Source organism: Arctopsyche grandis, chromosome 8 (assembly GCF_051622035.1).
Source record: "Arctopsyche grandis isolate Sample6627 chromosome 8, ASM5162203v2, whole genome shotgun sequence".
Lineage (NCBI taxonomy): Eukaryota > Metazoa > Arthropoda > Insecta > Trichoptera > Hydropsychidae > Arctopsyche > Arctopsyche grandis.
Genome location: NC_135362.1, coordinates 32,799,994 through 32,826,086, shown reverse-complemented (window position 1 = coordinate 32,826,086; position 26,093 = coordinate 32,799,994). Strand labels below are relative to the sequence as shown.

At 35.6% G+C, this 26,093-nt stretch overlaps 3 protein-coding genes across 4 annotated transcripts; 2 read left to right on the top strand and 1 right to left on the bottom strand.

The window, feature by feature from the left end:
• The first annotated feature begins 6,436 nt into the window (after positions 1-6,436).
• On the top strand, positions 6,437-9,461 carry eIF3i (eukaryotic translation initiation factor 3 subunit i). Its single transcript, XM_077436925.1, has one exon. It carries the CDS (start codon positions 6,575-6,577, stop codon positions 7,562-7,564), a length of 990 nt encoding a protein of 329 aa, XP_077293051.1. The 5' UTR covers positions 6,437-6,574; the 3' UTR covers positions 7,565-9,461.
• LOC143916049 (putative RNA-binding protein Alsin2) lies at positions 9,420-15,829 on the bottom strand. 2 transcript variants are annotated; one of them, XM_077436926.1, is made up of 7 exons: positions 15,393-15,829; positions 15,091-15,185; positions 11,016-11,114; positions 10,712-10,930; positions 10,432-10,644; positions 10,174-10,334; positions 9,420-10,085 (listed from the first exon to the last, which is right to left on the bottom strand). In XM_077436926.1, exons 1-7 carry the CDS (start codon positions 15,451-15,453, stop codon positions 10,007-10,009), a joined length of 927 nt encoding a protein of 308 aa, XP_077293052.1. In that variant the 5' UTR covers positions 15,454-15,829; the 3' UTR covers positions 9,420-10,006. The 2 variants fall into 2 exon arrangements, with proteins under 2 accessions (XP_077293052.1, XP_077293053.1); XM_077436927.1 differs by lacking the exons at positions 15,091-15,185; positions 15,393-15,829 and adding an exon at positions 14,213-14,287 and having other exon boundaries at positions 9,504-10,085.
• A 1,587-nt stretch (positions 15,830-17,416) lies between these two features.
• On the top strand, positions 17,417-25,370 carry LOC143915556 (inositol polyphosphate 5-phosphatase K-like). Its single transcript, XM_077436254.1, has 13 exons — positions 17,417-17,454; positions 18,896-18,938; positions 19,017-19,130; positions 19,730-19,955; positions 20,038-20,213; positions 20,286-20,525; positions 20,601-20,754; positions 22,392-22,481; positions 24,286-24,429; positions 24,501-24,693; positions 24,805-24,969; positions 25,203-25,266; positions 25,340-25,370. The coding sequence occupies exons 2-13, from the start codon at positions 18,925-18,927 to the stop codon at positions 25,368-25,370; spliced, it is 1,611 nt and encodes a 536-aa protein (XP_077292380.1). The 5' UTR covers positions 17,417-17,454; positions 18,896-18,924.
• The last annotated feature ends 723 nt before the right edge of the window (positions 25,371-26,093 follow it).

The window sequence follows — 26,093 nt, the reverse complement described above, 5'->3', positions numbered from 1 at the left end:
TATAATATTAACGAAAACTTGAGTGCTAGATTGTAGTTTGCACGATCGCAATGTGCGAAATTTTCCCTTAACCATAATATAATACATGACCTTTACAAACCGAAATCATTTCATCGTTATCTATCAGATAAGTAGACATTATCAACGTACGTAATATGTACTTATATCTTATAATATATCAAATATATCAAAAATAAATTGAACGGTGGTATTTAAACTTAATAAACGTGTAAGTATTTTTATTTATTTATTTAAAATACACAAGCAAAATTTACTGTTTAATTTGTCTGCAGCCTGCACTCGGAATGATTCTTCCTAGTAAAAGTCAAGGAGAAGCTTGTTAAAAAATAGATGTAGATTTACACCGAATAGTAATTATGTTTAATAAATTATATATTATCTAAATATTTGAAATTAATTGTAATTAATAGTAGTGCTTTGGAAGAAAAAAATATAGTATATGGGTCTACATCACGGCATCGAAAAAGCAAAGATCGAAATATCTTAAGTTGAAAGATCAAAAATAATGTATGCATGGTAAACAGTATTATGTATATATAATATATATATATATACATATATATATATATATATATATATATATATATATATATATATATATATATATATATATATTTATATATATATATATATATATATATATATATATATATATATATATATATATATATATATATATATATATATATATATATATATATATATATATATATATATATATATGTATATATATATATATCAGTGGCAAACGGTGAAATTATCTCTCTTTTTGTCGTACAGCCTTGCTTAATGTGCGCGGGCCGGATACGGAAGAAAAAGCCTGTTCCTCTTGTATCTTGTATAGTATGATAGTTATCGTTAGTATGATGGACTTTTCGGCTTCCAGATGTTCCGTTATAGATATTTAATTGACTTTGTGACAGTGGCGTAGCGTGAATTCCTGGTGCTCCCCCGCAAAATATTTTAAGGCGCCCCCCACCCCCCCCCATATATTCATATTATTTACTTACAGCAAAATAACATTCCAAATTAATAATTTATACCTTTTTTTACGTATCGCTATATATGTACCTATATATCGAAGTGCATTAATAGTTTAATCTGGACGACCAACAAGCAGTGCACAATCTGTTTAAAGTAAATGATGGTGAATTTTCCTTAAAAATTTCCCATCTGTCAATGGTGAGAGCGAAAAATTTATAAATTTTATTGGTTTTAATCATATAATTTTGTTTTATTGTTTACTCATTGAAAAAATATATACAAGAATGAGAGAATTCTCAGCAAATAGGTTGAAAATTGGCACTGACGTTCAAAAGATGGAAAAAGACGGCAGCCTTCTAGTCCTATTGGCATAGATCAATTACACAATGAGGATGAATTTAAAATATGTATAATAATGTATGTACATACATATAGTACATACATATGTAGAGATATAGCACGACTTGTGATGTCACCCAGTGGCGTAGCGAAGGGGGGGGGGGGTCCAGGGGGTCTGGACCCCCCCCTTGGCGGAGCGTAGTCGGTGGTAAAATATCCCACTCCTGTTGCAATTGATCGGTTGATTGCATCATACAATTCAGTTAGCAGTTTGCTTTACTTTATGTTTATATGTTGTGATTTTATATTAATTAAATATAAATTATATAAATTATCTTGCCTTTTTTCCTGTCAAAACCCCTCCCTTGACAAAATCCTGGCTACGCCACTGATGTCACTTATTTCCCTCATCGAACTTAATCTGTACAAATGACATCATTGCGTCCTCTTCTCGTACACGAAAGTTAGCCATGGCCGAAATACTTCGTCCAGCTTACCCATAAAGGCGATTCGACTCGCTCCAGATACGCAATCACGAGTACACGGGAAATCCCAAGGAGCTACGCAACTACGCATCAAACATAGAACACAAAGGAAGACCTCGATCCCGTCGGAATCTTCCAGAACGTGATCTCACCAGCCCAGCTACGTGTTGTTAAGCAACACCTTTATAAACCAGTGCATCGTCCCCAGATGCCAGTGAGCTTCAGGAACTCGACCTAGCTCGTTCCAGAGAATCCTCTACCTACTTCGCTGTACATACAAATACACCTGTATTAATCGAGTAATAAAGATCCTCTTCAAAATTCAACTGAATTTCCATAGGCCGGGAAACGGTCCAAAACCTTCAACCCCCCTGAACGCTAGCTGCAGGGGCTGTATATATGCGTGTGTATGTGTGGATGACCAGTGGCTGTGTATGTGTCGTCGTCTCGATCAGCTTGCTCTGGAACGGTGCGGGGTGGGGGAATTATACTATATATAAAAACGGACTGTCGCTAAATATATTTGTATATTTGTATATTTGTATATTTGTATGTGACGGACGATCAACCATCAACCAGTATGGGGAACAAATTTTTTTTTTTTTTCATATTTTTCAGTTTTTTAATTTTTTTTTTTTTTTTCAGTTTTTTCATTTTTTTCATTTTTTCAGTTTTTTCATTTTTTTCATTTTTTCAGTTTTTTCATTTTTTTCATTTTTTTCATTTTTTCAGTTTTTTCATTTTTTTCATTTTTTCAGTTTTTTCATTTTTTTCATTTTTTTCATTTTTTCAGTTTTTTCATTTTTTTCATTTTTTCAGTTTTTTCATTTTTTTCATTTTTTTCATTTTTTCAGTTTTTTCATTTTTTTCATTTTTTCAGTTTTTTCATTTTTTTCATTTTTTCAGTTTTTTCATTTTTTTCATTTTTTTCATTTTTTCAGTTTTTTCATTTTTTCAGTTTTTCATTTTTTTCATTTTTTTCATTTTTTCAGTTTTTTCATTGCCGGGGGCGCTGGCGGCGCTGGGGGCGAAGCCCCCGGGGTGCCAAAGGCATCGGGGCGCTGGGGGCGCCGGAGGCGTCGGCGGCGCTGGGGGCGAAGCCCACGGGATGCCGAAGGCATCGGGGACGCTGGGGGCGAAGCCCCCGGGGTGCCGAAGGCATCGGGGGGGCTGGGGGCGCCGGAGGCGTCGGCGGCGCTGGGGGCGAAGCCCCCGGGGTGCCGAAGGCATCGGGGGTGCTGGGGGCGCCGGAGGCGTCGGCGGCGCTGGGGGCGAAGCCCCCGGGGTGCCGAAGGCGTCGGGGGCGCCGGAGGCGTCGGCGGCGCTGGGGCCGAAGGCCCCGGAGCGACGGAGGCATCGGGGGCAAAGGCGTCAGGAGGTCGGCGATGCACAAAACGTAGTTCGTAATTCGTAATCACTTCGTAATTCGTGCATCAATTTCTTTCCGAAACCAGTCGATTCAATATCTTTAACTTTATTTTTATTCGAGTTTCAATTCCTTTTCGAAACCACCCGTTGAAATCAACGGGTCCAACACTAGTACAAAAGAGTAACGGTTATGATCTCATTTTTATTGATGAGTCGATGGCCGAGCCGGGGAGTTGCTCGACGCCTCTGCCCCTTTATGGCGGAGGCTGTGGATTGAGTAGGCTGTGGCCGGTCAGGAAGGGTAGACCAGCCACGCCAAGACCTTCTCGGTCGGCGTCTCACGATTGTCTGAGAGTTCGCCGTGTTCGAGGCTTGGGTCGAACACGTGGTCGAGCATAGTCGGTAGACATAGTCGGTGAGGCACGACTATGGAAGAAGCCATACTCCTCGGAGGGCTTCTATGATGCCAATGAGCGCTCGCCGTGATCAGACTTGGGCGGATCACGGGGCCAGAGTTCGGGGCTTAGTTCGAGGCCGGCTTTTACGAGGGACGCTGCATCTGGCGGTCCGCGCCGGGATCACCGGGCGCCGGACCCACGGGAGAATCTAGAGCGACTGACAGATGGTCCGTGTAAAAAGAGGGAAAACAAAAGCCGAAGCCGTAAGAGGACAACCAACGGCCATGAGGGTTTTTGGCTCGGACACCCCCTATACACATATAGTCATGGCCAGTGGCGGACTGGCCATACAAGCGTACATGCCCGATGGCATGTGGGCCCCACTATCCGTTAGAAAATATGGGCCCTCAGTAAAATTAAATAACTTTTTAACTATTTCACGTGTGTAAAAACTTATAGGATATTGCACTTTGGGACCTAGAGTTTGGGTATTTCAACAAAACAAATTTCTTACGATATACAAAAACAACTAATACAGCCCAAGGATCGGTTAACTTATTTTATTAGGCTCGAAATGTAAGTTTCAACATTTGCGTGGGCCCTTTTACTGGGCCCATTTCCAACCTCAAGGTTATGTAATATTTCCAACCTATGTAACAACTACCTAATGAAATAAAAATGGGAATAAACAAATTTCCGTGAATAATATAAACTGAATTGCTTAAAACAATTTTGATAGGACGATTCATCATCAACCAGCGATTAAAATTTACTTCATACATACTTTCAAAATAACATTTGATTATACTTCGACGATATAGTAAGATTTAAATACACAATTTTAAACAGTTTCCAAATATAAAATCTATTCCTAATCTAGACACATCCATGTATATAGAAACATAGGATAGGGGCCCCTCCCCAAAATCTCGATTTTCGATTAACATTAATTGAAAATATTATGCATTTTTTGTTTTCAGGGATGTAATTTGGGGGGGGCACTCGCCCCCCTAAATTAAGGAATAGGTGAATTTAGAAAATATTATGAATTTAATGATTAATGAGATACTATGGATCTATGAATGCTGCGTTTATTTCTTATATTATGTTACTTTTGTGTAACTAATAAAATAATCGCTGCTATGTGCTTTGAAAAAAAAAGATTTTATTATTTTGAAGCAAATATATTTTGGTTTTTAAGTGGTATGCCTTGGGTAACATTCTTAGAAATTGTTCATCCCATTGAGGGAATCGTTAGAAAGGTCGCCTTTACTTTATTTTGTCTCAAAAACAGATGTGTATCGTTTATTTTTCCGAAAGTTTGTATATTTTTTGATATAGTGATACATTTTGATGGTCGACTTTTGTTAACCATTTTGCGACCATGTGAAGATTTTTGGAAAAAAATTTTCGCCTGTGGCGCTTTTTTGGCTTTTTACATAAGATACTTTTATATATACTTTTTCAAAAATAAGCTTATTTTTTTCATATTGTATATTTTCCATTTTTATTCCGATATAAAAAAGATTTTTTGAAAAAAAATTCAATTTGACCAATCTTCGCCTGCCCCCCCCCCCCCCAAGAAAAAGCTGAAATGACGTCCCTGATTGTTTTCTACCGAAAGTAAAAGCTGCTTTTATGCCGCATTTTTTTATGATGCATTCTATTTACCTAGGACAAGGATTAAAATGAAATATACAATGTAATTTATGGATCTATTTTGCTTTTGCCATTTTTCTTGTACCTAAATTTGTTTATTCCCATTTTTGAAAATTTTATTTATTTTTTGCCCTTGATTTTTAGCGTGATGGAAAGAAGAAAATTTTGTTATATGGGGGGGGGGGGGACAAATTTTTTTAACCCTGGGTGGGGCCCCCTTTGACTCCTGGCATGCACTGATTTCAGTCCCAGTCCGCCACTGGTCATGGCCACTTTAACGGCAAGCTTGCATTTATGGGCTTGGTATCCGAGTCCTTTTGTCCGTGTTCTTTTCCGGAGCAGGATGCAGATCATATTCTGTGGTCCTGTCCTGGGATGGAGGCTGAGAGGAGGGTTCTGCTGGACAGCGTCAGGGCTTCTCTCATTGCCCCCCTACATCATGGGGATCTAATAATGAGTAAAGCATCGTTTAGAGCTTTCGAAAAGTTCGCGGAATGCTTTGGGAAGCTGTGTTCCCCTGGATGCTACTACTCCACTTAATTGCAAAAGCATTTATGTGTTGATTTATTTATTTTTATTTTTTATATTATATTCTGTGAATGTATGTGTGTGTGAGTGTATGTATTTGTGGTTGATGTGTGTGTGTGTGTATATACGTGTGTGTGTGTGTGTGTGTGTGTGTGTGTGTGCGTGCGTGCTTATGCACGCATAATCATGCGCACATGTATGTTTACTTGAGGTGTGCGTGCATTCGCACGGCACATCTCAGGTTTTGTTTCCTGCCGCATGCGCGCTTTATGTGTTCATGCGTTGTTGTTAATTTTGTACTTGGTTATGTACAGTGTGGTTTTTTTTTATTAGAACAGTGATGTTCTTGTGTGATATTCATGAACAACCGTCTCGTTCTCCGACGAAAGGGTCTCTTGGACTGTATGTTGGACATGTTGAGGGCTTTAAGGGTCAAATTCCGTGACCTTTGAAGCGGGCTTAGACACATATAGTAAAAATAGATAGAAAAATAAGAGAAGTTTTAAAAAAAAAATAAAAAATCAGTGAAAAAGGCGCGCTTCGTGGCGCCCCCCAGGTCTCGGCGCCCTCCCGCATTGCGGGGTCTGCGGGCGCGGTAGCTGCGCCACCGCTTTGTGACCAGTAATCCCCGAATCGAATTACATATTTGCAGTGACGTCAAGTTTGAAAGCGCGAGCGTGTCGTGTATGGGCCGGCAGGGAGCAGCGCGTTGTCTCTGGCCGGTGCGGTGAGTGTGCTCGCGTGGTCGTCGCTGTCGGTTCAGGTTGTCAGTTTAGAGTAGAGAATTCGAGAATGAAGCCACTGCTGCTGCAGGGGCACGAGAGGGCCATCACGAAGATCCGGTACAACCGCGAGGGCGACCTGCTGTTCACGGCGGGCAAGGACTCGCGGCCCAACGTGTGGTGGTCGCTGAACGGCGAGCGGCTGGGCACGTTCAACGGGCACAACGGCGTGGTGTGGTGCATCGACGTGAACTGGCACTCGACGGTGGTGATGAGCGGCGCGGGAGACGCGTCGTGCCGGCTGTGGGATCTGGCGACGGGCCGCGAGTCGGCGCTCATCTCGTGCAACTCGGCGGTGCGCACGGCCGCCTTCAGCTACTCGGCCAACCAGGCGGCGTACTCCACGGACCGCGCCATGCGGCAGCCGTGCGAGCTGTTCATCATCGACACGCGGCTGGTGGACGAGGCGGCGGGCGCGCAACCCACGATCCTCAAGTGGGAGGTGACGGACTCGAAGGTGACGTCGGTGCTGTGGGGTTGCCTCGACGAGCACCTCATCACGGGCCACGAGGACGGCGAGATCGCGCACTGGGACCTGCGCAACGGCAAGAAGGTGCACAGCGTCAAGGAGCACTCCTCGGCCATCAACGACATGTCGATGTCGCGCGACAACACCATGTTCATCACCGCCTCCAAGGACCACACGGCCAAGCTGTTCGACACGAGCTCGCTGGAGCTGCTCAAGGAGTACCAGACGGAGCGGCCCGTCAACTCGGCGGCCATCAGCCCCATCCTGGACCACGTCGTGCTCGGCGGCGGCCAGGACGCCATGGAGGTCACCACCACGTCCACCCGCCACGGCAAGTTCGACTCGCGCTTCTTCCACATGATATTCGAAGAGGAGTTCGGCCGGGTGAAGGGCCACTTCGGCCCCATCAACAGCGTGGCCTTCCACCCCGACGGAAAGAGCTACGCGTCCGGTGGCGAGGACGGCTTCACACGGGTGCACAACTTCGACCAGTCCTACTTCGATTACATCTTCGACTATTCCCGGGACTAAATCTCATACAAATTGTATTCTTATTTTTATATATATGTTGTTTGAATGTCTACGGACCGAACGTTGCAGGTTCGGTGACGTTCGGCAAATTCAATTTGCCGAACGAAATGTTAATATCAAAACTCCACTGTTCATCGCTGTCTTTGAACGAATTGTTTTATCTGTTCTTAGATTGACGGTGAATGTGGTACTTCTGCAATATGTGTATGTATTTAATGAGTCTGAATATCCAGTCGCAATCACTCATACGAACGTATGCCAGATTACTACTGGCAGTATATATGTTATTTAAATACCGACATGTATGTAACGGAACGATGAATGTATAGGAACAAAATAAATATTTGAAGAAATATACCTTTTTACCTAAATTTGTGTATCATTTTTGTTATCGGACACTTTCCCAAAAATAATTTATTGTAAAATTCTCATTAATATCGTACACCTTGTAATCAAGATGAAGATCAAGATAGCTTTATAAATATTAAGGCAGCGCTTACAAACAAGAATCTCAATGTTTGTACGCATTTGAAATTCGCAGAGAACTACGTCTGGACAGTGTTATGTGGATGTGAAACATAGACTCTGAAAACCGGGATAATCGGCCACATCAAAGCTCTGGAAATATGGGTCTACAGGCGTATGCCAAATAGATATCAAATGAAGCTGTCTTCAGCATAATAGGGAGAGGCAGGGGACTTTTTTCTGTCATTAACACATGATGCGGGGTCCAAAATACGAATTTCTCCGTTTAATAACCATGGGAAAAATATAAGGTAGAAAATGGATTGACAGGAAGAAGTTTTGGCTTCAAAGCATATGCATGTAGACCGTTACGAGTAAAGGCCGGATAACCAAGGTGCCGCCTTGAAAAAAACGGACCCAGAGGGTGCCCGAGTATTGTTCATTGCATTGTTAAAGGTTCGCCGAACGTTTTTTTTTTTTTGGACTCTAGCTTTGTAAATAGAGCTAAACCGCCCCGATTCCTGGAAAAAGCACTGTCTATCCGGTGTCTAGTTATGAGCGCCGAAGAGCTGTTCCGAGCTGCTAAAAACTGATGTGGATATATGCAAATAATTGACGAGGAGGTCGCCAACGTCCAAATATGAACAGGGCATTAAAAAGAAGAATGTAATCGAGAAATATTTTCTATTTACTAATTCATAGTGAAAGTTTCTCTCGGAACATGTGAAATCTCAAGTATAAACATAAAATAAATAGCTCAGTAACTTTCCAGGTCAATCATTTAATGGTAAAAGCATCCAATATGGTGAAGGAAATGAAAATGAAAACAATTCGCGAAGAGCTACGTTTGGACAGTGTTGTTACATGGATGTGAAATGTAGGCTCTGAAGACCAGGATAATCGGCCGCATCGAAGCTCTTGAGATGTGGGTCTACAGACGTATGCTGAAGATCCCATAGACCAAATAGATATCAAATGAAGCTGTCCTCCGCATGATAGGGAGAGGCAAGGGACTTGTTTCTGTCATCATGTGAAGAAAGATGGAGTACCTTGGACATATGATACTGGGTCCAAAATACGAATTTCTTCGTTTGATAACCATGGGAACAATAAAAGGTAGAAAATGGATTGGCAGGAAAAAGTCTTGGCTTCGAAACATGCGCGTGTGGACTGTTATGAATTATGTTCCACCGAGCCACTAAAGACAAATAATCGATGAGGATATCGCCAACGTCCAAATACGGACAGGGCATTAAGAGGAAGAATGTAATCGAGAAATATTTTCTATTTACTAATTCTTATTGTAAGTTTCTCTCAGAACATTGTTTAGTCACTACTATAAATGTGAAATCTCAAGTATAAACATAAAATAAATAGCTCAGTAACTTTCCAGGTCAATCATTTAATGGTAAAAGCATCCAATATGGTGAGGGAAATGAAAATGAAAAGAATTTTAATTTTTTTTCCTTTTTTTTATTACACAGAATGCAATTAATTGCTCGTGTCCAACCACCTAATCCTAATTGTCACCCTTTTTAATCGTTTTAATAGCACTCTAGCCGAGTATGTTCAGCGTTTGCACAAACATTTTCAGCATATGCATCGAGTCAGGTTTCGATTAGATTAAATCAGGTTTTCTACACTTTTTATTACTTCTATTCGTTTAAATCGAATATGAACTTTTAAATACAAAATAAGAGATTTAACACATCTACAAACAGTCGTAAAGTTAAAATAAAATATAAAACAGAATGCATAAAAGAATAATACAAAGGTGCGCATCCACTAAAATATACATTGCTATGGATAACTATAAATATGTATTGAGTGAGTGTTCTCCACATTTATGCACGCATATAATATATATGCACCACATCCTCAATACACACGTCACAAATTCTATTCTACACTTAATAACAATATGAAGAGAATAAATGATTATAGTGATGCTCCAAACTGAGATGTATTTATTATCTTTCAATCTCTCCTCCGATCCCTGGAGCCCGATCGACGTCGCTTTCTATCGCGACTACGACTACGAGATCTCATATCAGTTCTGCAAAAAAAAGTAATACAAATCGTTATACTACAAGTTGTTTATATAAAATATTTTCAATTCAATTTTAATATGATACAAGTTGTACCTGTCTCGATCACGTCTGTCACGGGATCGTGAACGATGTCTACGAGCTCTGCGATCCAATTCGCGACCACCTACGTAATGACTTCGGCTGCTCGATGAACGTCTACTATCATCTCCTTTATAGTATTTTCGTCGCTCTTCCCGCCGATTGTCAATGTTTTTCTATAGCATGATAAAAAAACAAAACGATATTTTAATAATGAAAAGAAACGAGACAATTCATGATTATATATATATATATATATTATATATATGATACCAAGAGTTCTGCCAGTTTATCTCGAATCGTAATAAAACCTAAATGAAGTTTTCCACCAAAATGATCAGCGAGTCTTCTATCGTTATCGTGGATGCCAAGATAAGCCGAACAAACTTCGCAAACTCTGAGCTTTTGTTGTTGATAACTGCTCGCAGGCATTGAATTTCGATATTCTTGCTCGGCATCTGATTTTTGTTTTCTCAGAAGTTCAATCTGCATAATAATTATAATGAAAAATATGCAATGGAAATTGAAGTGTATTTAAAAAATAAAACCATACTTCTTCCATAAGCCGCATACTTTCTTCCACCAAGCCTTCTTCTCCTAAAGCTTCGGCACGTGCCAACTTTTTTCCTATATTTTCAGCCAATTCATGGACAGCATTGGCTTTGACGGCAACTTCTGCGGATAATTCCTCCTGAGTTTCCGCTAATCGAAGTTTGGCGGCTTGAGTCCGTCTATCGCAATCTCCGATGAACGCTTGTAGATGCTCGGTAGCCTGAATATATATTATAAACAAAGAAAAGACTGTCAAACTTCAGAATAGTTAAAAATTAAACGGTTTAAAATGGAATTTTACTCACATCTATGTCGTAAAAGTAATCTTTTGATTTTGAAGCATTTTCAAAGTCCGCACGGAGAGCCAAGTCATGGATTTTTGGACAATCTCCAAGGTCCATTCGCTGCAAAAATACGTTCTTGTTTAAAATGTGAGCAATACGGGATAAAACCAAAATATAATAACAGTGGAATAACTCAAAATTTGTTTTTTTTTCAATAACAAACATGCTCGTTAAAATTTACAAATATAGAAAAAATAATCTTGTTTTTGACTATTTTAAAATCATAAAAGAAACAAAAATTTGGGTTCTATACAATTTCAAATTATATTAAATGTTTTTTTACATACAATAATACAATACGGTTCTGAAGCTTACATAATGGCAGGACCCTGGATGCCAATAGTCAACGGAAAAATAAAAATCAATTTAGATGAATCATTAAAATGCGAATCTTTTTTGGCATTTCACAATTACTCGGATTACATTAGGTATTTGATGATAATTTCTTTCTATACACACTAAATTATGTAAGAATACACCACAGAAAAATATTATCGGGGAAAACAAGTTTTCCTCGATGCATATTAGCATATATGTAGTCCAATTAGTGAAGTTGGCAATTTATTTCAATGCCTACATTGTTCAATTTATAAACGTGAAGATTGATGCCATTAGTAAAGTAAACAATTGTGTTACTATTATAAAAATTCAGCATCATAATGATGGTTAATTTTTAATCATCAATTTTCACTTCATTATACAGACAGACTCAACACAAATTTTTGAGAAAACTAAAATATACTCACATACAATATTCTGGTATTAATAATGGGATAATTCCAATAAAATCTAGGGGTAAAAATGACATTTTTATATATATATATATATTTTGGATATGGTTTACAGCTGTATATTCCTAGTGATGTTGAGGTAGAAGGTAAAAAATATGTATTTCACTTGAAAGTATCATAGTCTGTAGATATCTTTAGCTATACATATGTATGTATATCTTCGCCGTACACCACTGCAGTAAAAATTAATAAACTGTAGAGAAGGCTTATATGATAGAAATTTTGAATAAGTGAAATATGAATACTTTTTCTTAGGAATTAAACTTTCACTTGAGCGTAAATATTTAAGAATTGATACTCATTAAATGTGATTAAAAAATAATTGTTCAGACATGTATGTACTAGGGATTGCAATACCGGTAAATCAACAAAATGTCGTCGATAATTACCAAACATTTAATTGCATAATATTACATTAACCCTTTGAGTGCTGACGTCTTTTCTATTGAAAGCCGGCCACGCTGAAAATTTCGCCAACATTTTCAACTATAGTTATTCAATAGAAAACAGGTATAAAAATTGAAGCCAATCCAAACAAACCCTTATATAACTACCGCCGAGAATTTCAAGTTTTGTAAAGGTGTGTTTAAACTCTCTAATATATCTTGCAACAATATAAAATAAACAAAACGAGTCTATTAATGAATGTATTTTATCAAAACTAGTTCCATCTTCTTCATTGTTGTTAAAATGTAATGCTCACAATCTAAATGCCAAGCCACAGCCTAAAATACTCAGCAGTTTGGCATTTCCATTAGGAAATTCTACTATGGTTATATATAATCAGAAATTCCGGGGTAAACCAGTCTTTATAAACGTTGACAAATGAATGACACGGATTACACGACCCATATTCAATGCATATTTTTTTTCAATGCTACCTGTAAATGCTTAGCGGGTAGTATTCTTGTTTACTTTGTACATGCTTAGCCCTTTGCCCGCGGCAATAAATATAGCGAACAAGCCCTGTACGCGGCACCTTTTTCACGAATTTAGCAATCGAGTTTTCGACCTTAAATACAGATTTTAATATATACTCAAGTAACCAGATATGTTAATTAACACATAAAGTATTATTTTAAGCAATGAAATACATAATATATCTCGTAGTTTTGGCTTAATTGTCAAATAATCATTCTTCATACAATTGAGACGTATGGTCGCCATTGTTCAACAGACGTGACGTCACATAAACGAGGTTTCAGTATGGTTCCACAAAACGACTAATTTTGACTGGTATATATTCATTTTAAGCAAATTGAATAGATGGCATTCAACTCTCAGTAATATATTCAACCAATTTTGAACCTTAAAACAGTCGAAATAGGCGCATATAAGGCCCAAAATCCCGTGCAAAGTTCAGAAATTCTATGGAAGACAGCCGCTCTACAGATTTGTCGCGCAAAGCTTCCATATTAGACGGCCGCGGGCAAACGGTTAATATACAAAGCCCATAGACTTGTTGGCAAAACGCCGATCGGCGTCGGTCAGCATTCAAAAGGTTAAAAGTCGATGTAAATTAGGTTGTCTGGAATTTGTTTGCTTTCAGCATTAAATGTGGCAATTTTAAATTGATAAATTCACTGACAACACAGGCCAATCAAATCGTAATAAATGCGATCAGACGGCTGTTTCAAATTATGATCGAAACTTTCAAATGGTCCAAGCTTTAAATAAATTAATATAATGAAAATAAAAATAATAAATTTATTTATTGTTACGAATTTACTTTAATGCATATTTATGATATTATTTACCCGATATTTTATTTTTTCTTTCACCGTTATATACCGGTAGTGGGAAAAATCATGTACCGTTTAACAGTAGGTGAAATTTGCAATCCCTAGTAAGTACAATCCTAAATGGTAGTTTTGTCGGACTCGTTTCCGGTTCATCAACAGGAAACAAACAGAGAGTAGTTTATATTTCTACCTTCGATGTATTAATCATCTGCCACAAGTTTGCATTATGGGGGAAAGCAATTCAGAGTGAAACAATAGCTATGTCTATGTCAAGAGGAGTATAATTTTACACCGTTAGTTGTAATATATTTCCTTGAGAAAGTAAAAAAAAAAAAACAATTTTAGAATAAAAACCATAGATCACTATTTACGTACCCTTTCGACGTATGGTCCATTTCAGAAACTGTTTTACTCTTTTAAATACAAACAAATTTACTTACCCAAACATTCTCGGAAGTGATCATCTAACCATAACTGATTAACAATCTCGAAATGGAATTTAATCGACTTAGTAAAATGTCAAGAAATGCACATAGAAATAGAAATTTCAATACGCATGTAAAATATATTATAACAGGAATAGCCTATAGACATAATAGCTTTATACGTACGGCAGGGTACTTACAGAACGGCCTAACTCATTCATATAAACATTTTTCTATCCTCATCTTTAAGATTTAGATAATGTGATGATCAAGTTCTGAAAAGTATATTGTACCACCATTAGTGCTATCACGAATACCTCTCTCTCTCCACACACAATTATGCAACATAACTTGTTCAATATTACATGGGTACATCAAATTGTTGTGCAATATTAATCAATGAATTTATATATTATTTCATACACTCAACCAGAACAACGATCTTGTCGGCTGTCGTTGTTATTGATAAAATGCACGGTCATACTAATTGTGACGTTAAACTCGTGGATCAGCATTTCCAAACAGTCACACCGTTATATATGATGCAATACGAGTGCACGTTTAATCATATAATAGTTACAATTTAAATGAAATAAACATACAAACACGAAAACATGTTTAAAAGCATACGTTTCATAGTATTCATATTTGTTATTCAAATTGTCGACACTAAAAAAAAAAACCAAATTAGATACATTCATACAATCCGTCGAACAACAAAAAAATATCTAATTTTAATCCAATGCTAAAAAATTAAATATATTCCCAGATAAATACAATTAATAGAACCTGCCGAAGAAATGATAATATGAAGGCATTAAATAAAGACATGCTTTAAAAACACATTGATTAATATTCACATATTTGATCTTTTAAACAGAAACCACACAAAGAATTTCAAGATAGTGAACCACAATCAATGTGGAAAAATACAAATAAAAATGTACGTGTGTTCGTGATGAAGACAAAAACAAGTAAAACATACGAAAAAAAATTTTTTTTTTTTTGATAAGGATTTCGTTTTGAAGAATATCGCACAAAGAAACAATATGTATATATATATGTAGTTGTTACTTACTGTCGACAGCAAAATTTCATGAGGACAGCAGCCGAGTAGAAAGCTCTTGCAGACGGAGCTGTCTGAAAACTTGACCTGGAACTTGTCAGTCTCACCTGAATTAAATGAAATTGAATAAACATTTGACTCGCATTACAAGACATGTACATATATAGAGTGTGTAATGGGTGTTTAGGCTACGTACTCGTTTCTTGATGTGATGGGGGCCAAGGGCAAAGGGAGGAGAACAAGTGACAGGTGACAGATGACAGGTGACAGGTGACAGGTGACAGGTGAAATGTGTAGTAATGAGTGGAGGTTACCGTTGCGAGCTGTGCCCATGAGCTGGTCCAGCATCGCTCGCATCTGTTCGTGGGCCGACATCTTCTCGGTGAGCGGTCGTGGTCGCTCTTCAGAGTGCGCTTGCGGAGTGCTCGAGTGGTCAAGTGTTCAGGAGCTGAAGTTGGCGCGTGCGAAGGGTCAAAGGTGAGAGGGCAGCGACGCCACCTCACTCGGCTCCGACAGCAACCGCCTATCAATATGGCCGACACGCAATGCAAGTGCAACACACCGCCACTGCTACCAACTCCGCACTTTTACACTTTCTTTTACCATTTGCACTTCACTACTTGTTTAGACTTACGGTCTGACCGCACTATGCCTCAAACGAACGATCCGACACTTCACAACAGTGTGCGACAGACAATATTAGGTAAACCGCACTCGAACGACAGCGATGCGACACTACGCACTCAATTATGTCGATCATTCGTTCGGTACATCTTTTTTTATTTTATTTAAATAGGCACATATACAGAATAAAATATAAAAAGAAAGTTGTATAATCAGGCTATCATTGCGTGTGCCAAATAGAATGACTAGATGTAATGAGCTCCTTTACATACCTAATACTTTTTCTAATTATGGAAGAAGAATCATCTGGCGTGCAAGCTCCACCGTCAACACACTAATTTTAACAATTTCTATGTTTGACTTATTTAATATTAATGCTATACAAGCTAGAGTGATTATTGCAAATTTGTTTTTCGATGATTAATTTTATTGAAAATTTACAATTGTGATTATGAATTTTTATTTTGATGTATTTATTTTGTCTTTTTGTTTTTTGTTATATATTATATTATTTCATAATTTTTATCATATTATTATTCTTATTATTTTGATATTTTTATTATACTGTTATTTCTATTTTTTTATTTTTGTTTTCTCTAACTATCTTACTCTATTATCATTTTTGTTTCTTACTTTAAATGTTTGAGCTTTTCTTTTTTTTACCTATATGTGAAAATTATTAATGGTTTACTTAACATAATTATGTTTTTTTACTATCAATCTATGTAACTTAATAAACTGTAAATTTTCCAAATAAATAAATAAATAATGAGACAAAAAATAATAATAAACATAAATAAAAATATAATATTCCATTTACAGTGAGCACCACATGGTGATATAAAAAAGTAAAATTACAAAAACATCAAGATTTTATAAAAAAGAAAAGAAACAGACACAGATAAAGTAAAAAAGAAAAAGAAAAAAAAAGACTATAGGGTGAAGAAGCAAATCAACCACATATTATTTTCTTCACCTTTGTCCTAAAAATACTAAAAGAGTCACTAAAGAGGTCAGGACAATCATCTAAGTTATCGTAAATACGGCATATACGAACGATTGCACTATTGAAAGAGGTGTTGCTTTGACAAATTGGTGGATAAAAAAGATTTGTGCATCTGGTGAATCGGGCATTAACGTTAAAATTAATCTCACTTAAAACAGATGTGTCAAGAATGGTTCGGTGATTACTGGTCACAAATTACTCGTCACAAAGTCACTAAAATCTCTATAACGGAACATCTGGCAGCCGAAAAGTCCATCATACTAACGATAACTATCATAGTAACGAGAACTTGAGTGCCAAATATTGTGTATTCGCGATTTTCATGGCAAAAATTGTCTTTGTGACCACCCCAATGTGACGAATAGTCCAATTACCGGCTCGGAGGCCGCTCCCATTTTATTAATTCCGCTGACGTCAGCGATGAAATCGGTCGTATGAACGAATCAGGTCCAAAGAGGCTACAACACGAGCAATCCGTCCACCAGATGTTGTCAGTCGACGATCGGCTGTCGTCGTTGGCGCAAGTGGCGTGTGTGTCGTATCGTGTCGGTGCGATTGATCGGAAGTCACGATCGTGATCTCTCTTCGCACCTCGCACCTCGCCTCGAAACCCTTTCAGACGGAAGCCGTCTCCTGCGCGAGGAAGTCGGTGAAGCCAGTGAAGCCACTCCAGTCAAGTGTCGGCAGTCAACCTTCGCGGCCCCTCCAGATCAACCTTTGATATTTGATCTCAATCAAAATCATTCGTATGTCGTCGTTCTGTTCCACTCGTTCTTCACATCCTTCGATCGATGGCCTTCCCTCCTCGACCGACTTAGACTCAATTCAACGAGGCAGATTACTTATTCACGTTTCCATATTATCGGTGGAGATAATTAATATCTATCTGTATTTGCGACTCGATTCTATTTGTACATATATTCTAAGATTCGACCTTTAAGCCAGCACGTATAGATACAGCGTTATATTGATAATTGTTTTATATGATAATGAAACAAAAAAGAGATTTAGAAAGTTGGCGCTCGTCGATACTGAGTGAATGTAAACAGTGTATTTGATTAAATTTGCATTCGAAATTTTCAATTATTAATTCGATGGAAATTGCACCATTTCATTATTTTGTTGTGTTTTGTAAATTTGACTATGATTAATTCTGAAAGTAAATATTCGTATATACTTAACCCTTTGAATGCTGACTAACGTCGATTGGCGTTTTGCCAATAAGTCCGTGGGGCTGAAAAATGCCGATGGGCGTTGTATTTTGTGCATGTACAAAGTAAACAAGAATACTACCTGTTAAGCTTTTGAAGGTTATATTGAAAAAAAATGCATTAAACATGGGTCGTGTAATCCGTGTCATTCATTTGTCAACGTTTATAAAGATTCGTTTACATCGGAATTTCTAAATTTATAACCATAGCAGAATTATCTGATGGAAATTCCTAACTGCTGAGTATTTTACATTGTGGCTTGGCATTTAGATTGTGAGCATGACATTTTAACAACAATGAAGAAGATTAAACTAGTTTTGAATAAATCCATTAATTAACTTCTTTATTTTATTTTATATTGTTCCAAGATATATTAGCAGTGGTGTAGTGCTAAGCTTTGAGGTGCCGGTACGCTCGATTTTGCACTTTTTATGCCGGGTCGCGTACCAATGCCGATAATAGGTGGCGGGGCGCCGTACCGGCGGGTACCGGCTATTCTACAACCCTGTATATTAGCGTCTTAACACACCTTTACGAAACTCGAAATCCTCGGCGGTAGTTATATAGGGTTTGTTTGGATTAGCTACAATTTTGATTCCTGCTTTCTATTGAATTTCTAAATAATTCTAGTTGGAAATGTGGAAATTTTCAGCGTGGCAGGCTTTCAACAGAAAAGACGTCAGCACTCAAAGGGTTAATCAATTGAGTGTTACTTTGGTGTAAATTTCGTATCGTGTCAATGTGCTTGTGATTTTTTATTATTTAAAAAAACTGGGTAAAAAAGTATATATAGGAGTTAATCAGTAAAAACCATGAAAAATGAATATCTTCGCATTAATTCTGCAATAAAAATTTACCTTTAGAACTGCTGTAATAATAGTGTGTTCGAGGCATTTGCATTTTAGTATAATATAAATGTTTTTTATTACCTGAATGATTTTTTGATATTTATTTTTGTTTTTCTTTCTTTTTTTAGTACCACATGTACTAGAAAAATATTTAAGAATGGAAAAATTAAGGTTTGATTTATATCAATTTTAAAAAAATACATATGTTTGTATTATGTATTTTTTAATATATTTATTTATTATTTTCAGAATTTATTTATCGACATGGAACGTCGCAACCAATTCCCCTCCCGGCAATTTAAATCTTCTCTTGGATTTTCCACCAATGGGATCCAAACTGCCGCCAGATTTCTACTTCATTGGGTAAAATTTATTTCAATATATGATGAATGAAAAGCAAGTGCCCCAATTTTTACGTTTTTGGTAATAACTATGTGGTTTTCAAAGCTATACACCCTATATTTCTCGCATTCCTAGAATGAACTACAAGAAATTTATTTTAAAAGATTTCATATGATTTAGAAAAGGGGTACATTGTAAGCAAATACATGTCTACGTTCCAAAGTATAAATTAAAGGCGGTAGCGATAAGTCATGTATTTGACTGTTCGCTTGCTTATTCTTGTTGATCGACGAATCAATGCGAGAGAAAGAGACAGCTATATTTTCGTCGCTTTTGGCGCGTGGCTATTGAGTCATGCAGTCGCCTGTTGGCCTTACCTATATGCGTTTCGTTATTTTTTAATACACAAATAGTCGAAAACATGCTATAGGACTAAAACTTTTTATGTTGATGTATGAAATGATTAATAAAAAATATATTGAACCCATTTGTATTGAGAAAAGCTGTATTTTGATTAAAAAATACTGGGGTCTTACTCGATCCCGGTTCGGGGCACTCGTTCGATCTCGACGCTCTGTACTTCAAAGGTTAACGCTAAACATAAATTGCCATTTTTGTAGATTTCAAGAAGTGAAATCTCAACCGCAAAACATCTTAATGGCTGCTTTATTCACCGACCCGTGGACAGATGCTTTGACCACACTCCTCACCGCAAATGAGTATGTTCGAGTTAAAATCGTGCGACTTCAAGGTTTATTATTGCTCGTGTTTTGTCTCCGAAAGCACCTCCTTCATTTGAGAGACATAGAGACGCAGTATGTAAAGACTGGATTCGGCGGTGTTTGGGTGAGCAATATTTCATTTTTATCATGTGTATTATAAATACAGTCCTCTATTCTTATTGTGAATAATCTTTTACGTTTTTCAGGGTAATAAAGGAGCCGTCAGCATGAGATTTAGTATCTACGGTTGTTCCATATGTATCGTAAATTCACATCTCACTGCGCACGATCATCAACTCGAGGACAGAATAGCAGACTATAACACTATAATCAAATCCAATACTTTCGATACCAAAGACACGACAAATATACTGTTCCATGAGTGAGTTTTAACTATTTTCTTGAAAATAAATACTATAATTATACAGATCATTTTCAAAAAACATTTTTTCAGCTATGTTTTTTGGTTTGGAGATTTAAATTTCCGACTCGAGGAAAATGATACAGATACACCCGAGCTAATAGTTGAACTGGTGAAAAGAGCTGAAAAGGATGACTATTCTGATTTGTTAGATCGTGATCAACTGCGATCGGTTATGAGATGTGAAAAAGCATTTTCAGAGTTGAAGGAAGCCACTCCACGGTTTCCTCCCACTTACAAATATGTCATTGGTACTTCTGAATATGATTATAAGTTAGTTTTGACTGTAAAATTTTGAATGTTTAAGCCATTTGTATCAAACGATTTGCTAAAAACTTTCTATTTTAGGCGCAAACCAGCTTGGACCGATAGAATTCTTCATAAAGTTAATCCTAATAATTACGAGAATGTTACACTTGATGCTGTACAGTTGAGCTATAATTATTTACGTGATTTTAAAATCAGTGATCACAAACCTGTAATTGCGGAGTTTAATATCAAGGTAAGTTTTCTTATATTTTACATTTTTTGCTAACTAGATGTTTTTATGAATTTTTTTTTGATTAACAATCTTATATTATATAAAATTTGTATAAAAGTTTTACATAAAGCATGTACAGTGCCTTCAACATATTTTCAAAGTATTCTATTAATGATAGATGGAATTTTTTTAATCTGTATTTTGATCATACTGTGTTAAAATTAATATCAGCTAACATATATGTACATTAAATACATTAAACCAAGTCCTATTCATGCTTTTATCATTTTGTATTTAATAAACTTTTATCTTTTATCTATTACTTAATGCTTTATTTTATATTAAAAAATAGAAACAAAAGCAACATTTGTATAATTTTTACTTTATGTATGCACGTAGTAACAATAAATGAAGTTTTGTGATCATGCTAAAATTCGATCTGATTCGAACTCAGAATCGATCACTGATCACGTTTTCATGATCTAGAAAAAATGTGTGTGTGTGAATTTTGGGGATTTTTTGAACACCGTTAGTCCTATCGAACTGAAACTTAGTATCGGTTACTGAAATTCTTATCGATACGACGTAAACTTTTTTCAAATTTTTAAGTTGACCGGAAGTGGTACCTCCCCTTATAGTTGTCCTCTTTTTTTTTAAGTTTTTGAATTTAATTATCTCCCAAACCGCTAACCGAATCAGACTGTTTTTTTTTACATGTAATAGAAATTATAAATTTAATACCCTAATATTTTTACCTGAACCGGAAATAGTACTTTTACTCTAGAGAATCGAAGTTTTTTATGTTTTTCTCACAAACCTTTCGGTTTATTGAACTGAAATTTCATATCTAGAAGTTTAAGCTTAATACCAAGTTATGTATAAAATTTTGGAAGCATTCGTCAACTGAAAGTGGCAGTTTACTCTTGTTCGATTTTTCTTCCGCAATTTTTTACGACCACTTAAACACGTGTACTTTTCACGAAAAAATTCAAGTATAATTCTTGTATCAATGTGATGACAATAAAAATAAATCACTAAATATAATAAACCGGAAGTGGGATTTTTTCCTCTCATAAAAGTCAAAAATGTTGTGACCACGATTCTTTTCACACCCCTGAACGTATCAAGCTCAAAATTTGTATTTTTATTCTTTATGTACTAACTTAGAGCTGATAAGGTTTTGGTCAGAATTTGTAAACCGGAAGTAATATTTTTTTTAAAGCAATATTTCATTATTTTATTTTGAACTTTTAAATTATTTTTATTTTCTTGATATTTCATGTGTATTATAATTATAGTGATTTTAAGTAATAAAAAAAATTCGAACAAAATCCTACAACCGGAAGTAGAACTTTTGTCTTGTGTAAGTTTCCCTACATTTGCGCTCAATTTGCATCGAAAGTGCTCTCATAACCGGTATGTGTGAATGTGTATGTATGTTTAATCATCGAATTTTGTTTTGTGACCTTTTTATATTCCTCAAATACATATGTATATATAATGTCATGGGTTGGTCACATCCGAATTTTTCTATTAGAATTATACAAAGGTTGTTTTTAAAAAAAAATTAGTTAAGCTATGCACGAAATTTTTTGCAACATGTTTTTTATTTTTTACTTTTTTTTATTGCATTTATATCTGCATCACAATACTAACAGATTCGCACTGTATCAAAAGTAATAACTTGCTACGGACTTGAGAATGTACATGCCTATTCAATGACTGATTCCATACCAGAAGACAGAGTTGTAAGTACGATACTGTTTGTATAATTAATAGCTCGATTTCCCCGAAGAAGAGGGCAGGATGCAATGTTTTTTTTAGTTTGTCATTTTATTTATACTTGAGAATAACTTTATAATATACTAACCCTTTCTAAAAACCATCTATGGTTTATGTTAAGGTAATGTGACATATAACATATATGTATGTACCAAATTTGGTGGTCTTAGACTAAAAACTGGATTTGTGTAACGAACAAACATTAATTTATATACATATAAATATAACTGTTGAATTACACGGTGGATTCGGTTGATTTTAACAAATCTTCTAGCTTGTTAAAAATATCTTTTACTAAGAATAGCTTTGTGAAATCTACCTACACAAATGAATCTTTAGATATCATAAGAGGGGCTCGGCAATAAATAATGGTAACCGCCAAAATGATTAATTAGAGTTTTTTCATGTAAAAAAGGTAGTCTCGTTTGCCCAACTTTTTCAGTGTATTTCGTCGTCGAGTTTGTATATATGCTACGGTTGAAGTGTATTTTCAGGTGTAATATATTCCAACTGGCGTTTTTGGTCATTCATATACGAATACAATTCAACTAGTAAGCTATTATATTCTCTACAAGTGCAAATACACTTTCAACAATGTGCACCACTTGTAATATAACAGTTAACCCTTTGCCCGCGGCAATAAATATAGCGAACAAGCCCCGTACGCGGCAGCTTTTTCGCGAATTTGGCAATCGTGTTTTCGACCTTAAATACAGATTTTAATATGTGCTCAAGTAATCAGATATGTTAATTAACACATAAAGTATTATTTAAAACAATAAAATACATAATATTTCTCGTGGTTTTGGCTTAATTGTCAAATAATCATTCTTCATACAATTGAGACGTATCGTCACCATTGTTCAACAGACGTGACGTCACATAAACGAGGTTTCAGTATGCTTCTACAAAACGACTAATTTTGACTGGTATATATTCATTTTAAGCAAATTGAATAGATGGCATTCAACTCTCAGTAATATATTCAACCAATTTTGAACCTTAAAAGAGTTGAAATAGGCGCATATATGTAAGGCTCAAAATCCCGTGCAAAGTTCGGAAATTCTATGGAAGACAGCCGCGCTACAGACTTGTCGCGCAAAGCTTGAATGAATTCATCCAACCTGTTTACAAATTATATTGTATACAAAAAAATTTTTGTACATAATATATGTACATTTTCGAGAAATTGCATGTCGGTAGAACGGAGCGGACTGTAAAAATAATTAGACCTTTACTAGAGAAATTTGTAAATTGTTCCAAATTCTCTCTAAAAGATGGTAGTGCTATATCGGATTACTCATACCGTCATTTATACCCAAATATACATAAAATTTTTTTTAAAAACTTCTTAAAATCTTCAATAGTGACAAATGTTGCTTACCATTATTTACCGCCGAGCCCTACATATGATTAAAATGGTGAGTGAACATTTTAATTTCAGTATCAATGTAATTTTTTTTAAATCATTATCAAGAACAGAGCGTGCAGAATTTTTCTTTGGATTATTTTATCTCCTAAACCATTGAATATATATATAGTAAAATAGATTTCAGGCAATAGAAGTAGAATTTGTTAAAACTGTTTTACTGAAAATCTAATATGTATGGGTTTCCTTTCGTTAGCGAATTCTGTTTTTTATATGAATTACATATATTTGTACTTATTGATCTTTCCTATCTACTATTTTTGACCATCCATATAATATCTGCTTATATTGCAACTGTTGGATTTACAAATTGTTCATAAGTATTTTTTGGAATATTTTAGGTGTTTTCAAATCATGTAGAACGCTGTGTAGAATTCTGCTTGTTGAAAGATGTGTGGTACTTTGGAGATGCAGACCTGCCAATAAAATTTACCTTATCCAGCGATGTGAAAATCAATGCTAATGACTGGATTGGTATATATGAGGTACTGTTTCATAAATTAAAATAATAAACCTTAAATAAGTTATTATTTACAATTTATATTCTGTTTTTCAGGACAATTTCTCCAATTTGGATGAATATATTTCTTATGAATATGTAGGAAAAGTCAGCGCATTTATACCTGGCGATGAATTGAATTCAAGAACTATTGAATTTAGTTTTCCTGTTGGTAGCGGAGTAAGGACTCCGGGTTCATACAGATTTTTGTATTTCAATCAAACATCATCAGATGTACAAAGTTTATTAGGTAATTTTGTAAACATTTATTGTATTTGAATTGTATGTATTTTTTGTTGGGAATGATTTATATAATTATTTCTAAAATTTTACAACCAATAATTTATTTGTTCTCTTTCAGGGATATCAAAACCATTTAAAGTATGTCCCCGAGATGGAGAAATAGAAACACCCATATCTAGTATATCTAGTATATCGAGTACCTTGCCCGTGTTTCCTAGTTCTTCTACTCCAGATACTTCATTCAACTCAGTTTTCAGGCAATTTACTAATGATTTTGATTTGGGTATTGACTGATTAAAGGAGTATATCCCAGCGTCGCCAAATTTGGCGACTCTGGGACGAAAGCTGTATAAATAGAGATAAAAGCTTTTTTTTTAATGTTGTGTTGCAAATGTTATATTATTTAATAATTCAAATTCGCTTTGTGTATTTATAAATAGAGATTATTTGATGACATAACAATTCTAAACCTAGTTATTGCATTTTAGTAATATAGTGTATTGTTGTTATATGTAGGTGTAATCATTAGCTGTGTTCATGTTTGGATATCATTTTATTGCGTATTGCTAAATCCTCAATGGTTTCAATACTCTTTCTGTTCACTATTATTAAAAAAGTAATATGATTATATGATGTAATACTGATAAATTTAGCAATTATGATGCAGAACCGTCCTTCGTGTAACTTTTGTATTTACTTATTAATATTTGCGTGTAATTAACAAGAACTGAAATCTGGAGATATGTGTGTTTGTGTGCCTTTTTGCATAGAGTGGACCAAAATGATGTACCTGACTAAAATTGAAGCTTTGTGCACTAGCTACTAGCAAATATTCTGTTATCTGCAAGTTTTCGTGAATAATTTTATGTAATAGTTAGTGTAATGCTTTGATTAATTCTTGATTATATCAGCATGTGGTTGTTGTTTTTTTTTTTAATTTTTTGACATAAATTATTGCGTTTACCAACTTGAATGGTACATAATTTGAATCAGTTACATTTTTTCGGCCCACTCATACATACACAAATGTATGTTAATTTGCACGTTAATAATATAAAAATAGATATTCTTTTAATGTTGATATTTTTCTATATTTAAAATTTTATTCTAAATTTTGTTATCATTTATATTTGTTTGTGATTTTCAGGTGAATATGTTGATCAAAATTAATATATATATATATATATTTTATTCGGATTACATACAATACAATCTTTAAATTTAAATACATTATTCAAGTTTTGCATAAATGATTCTATAGTATTTTGCCTTATTGTAATAATTGATTTGGGAAAATATGTACATATGCATGTTGTGACTACTGTTTCAAATAATTATTTAATATGTTGTATGTGTGGCGAAATTGTGTTTTAACCCTTTGCCCGCGGCAATAAATATAGCGAACAA

Coding starts and splice junctions, on each gene's coding strand:
- eIF3i (XM_077436925.1), top strand. CDS start 6,575: ATGAAGCCACTGCTGCTGCAGGGGCACGAGAGGGCCATCACGAAGATC.
- LOC143916049 (XM_077436926.1), bottom strand. CDS start 15,453: ATGTCGGCCCACGAACAGATGCGAGCGATGCTGGACCAGCTCATGGGC. Junction 10,645..10,711: donor GTATGCGGCTTATGGAAGAA/GTATGGTTTTAT, acceptor ATTATTATGCAG/ATTGAACTTCTGAGAAAACA. Junction 10,086..10,173: donor GACAGACGTGATCGAGACAG/GTACAACTTGTA, acceptor TTTTTTTTGCAG/AACTGATATGAGATCTCGTA.
- LOC143915556 (XM_077436254.1), top strand. Junction 19,956..20,037: donor CTGGATTCGGCGGTGTTTGG/GTGAGCAATATT, acceptor TACGTTTTTCAG/GGTAATAAAGGAGCCGTCAG. Junction 20,755..22,391: donor TTGCGGAGTTTAATATCAAG/GTAAGTTTTCTT, acceptor CAATACTAACAG/ATTCGCACTGTATCAAAAGT.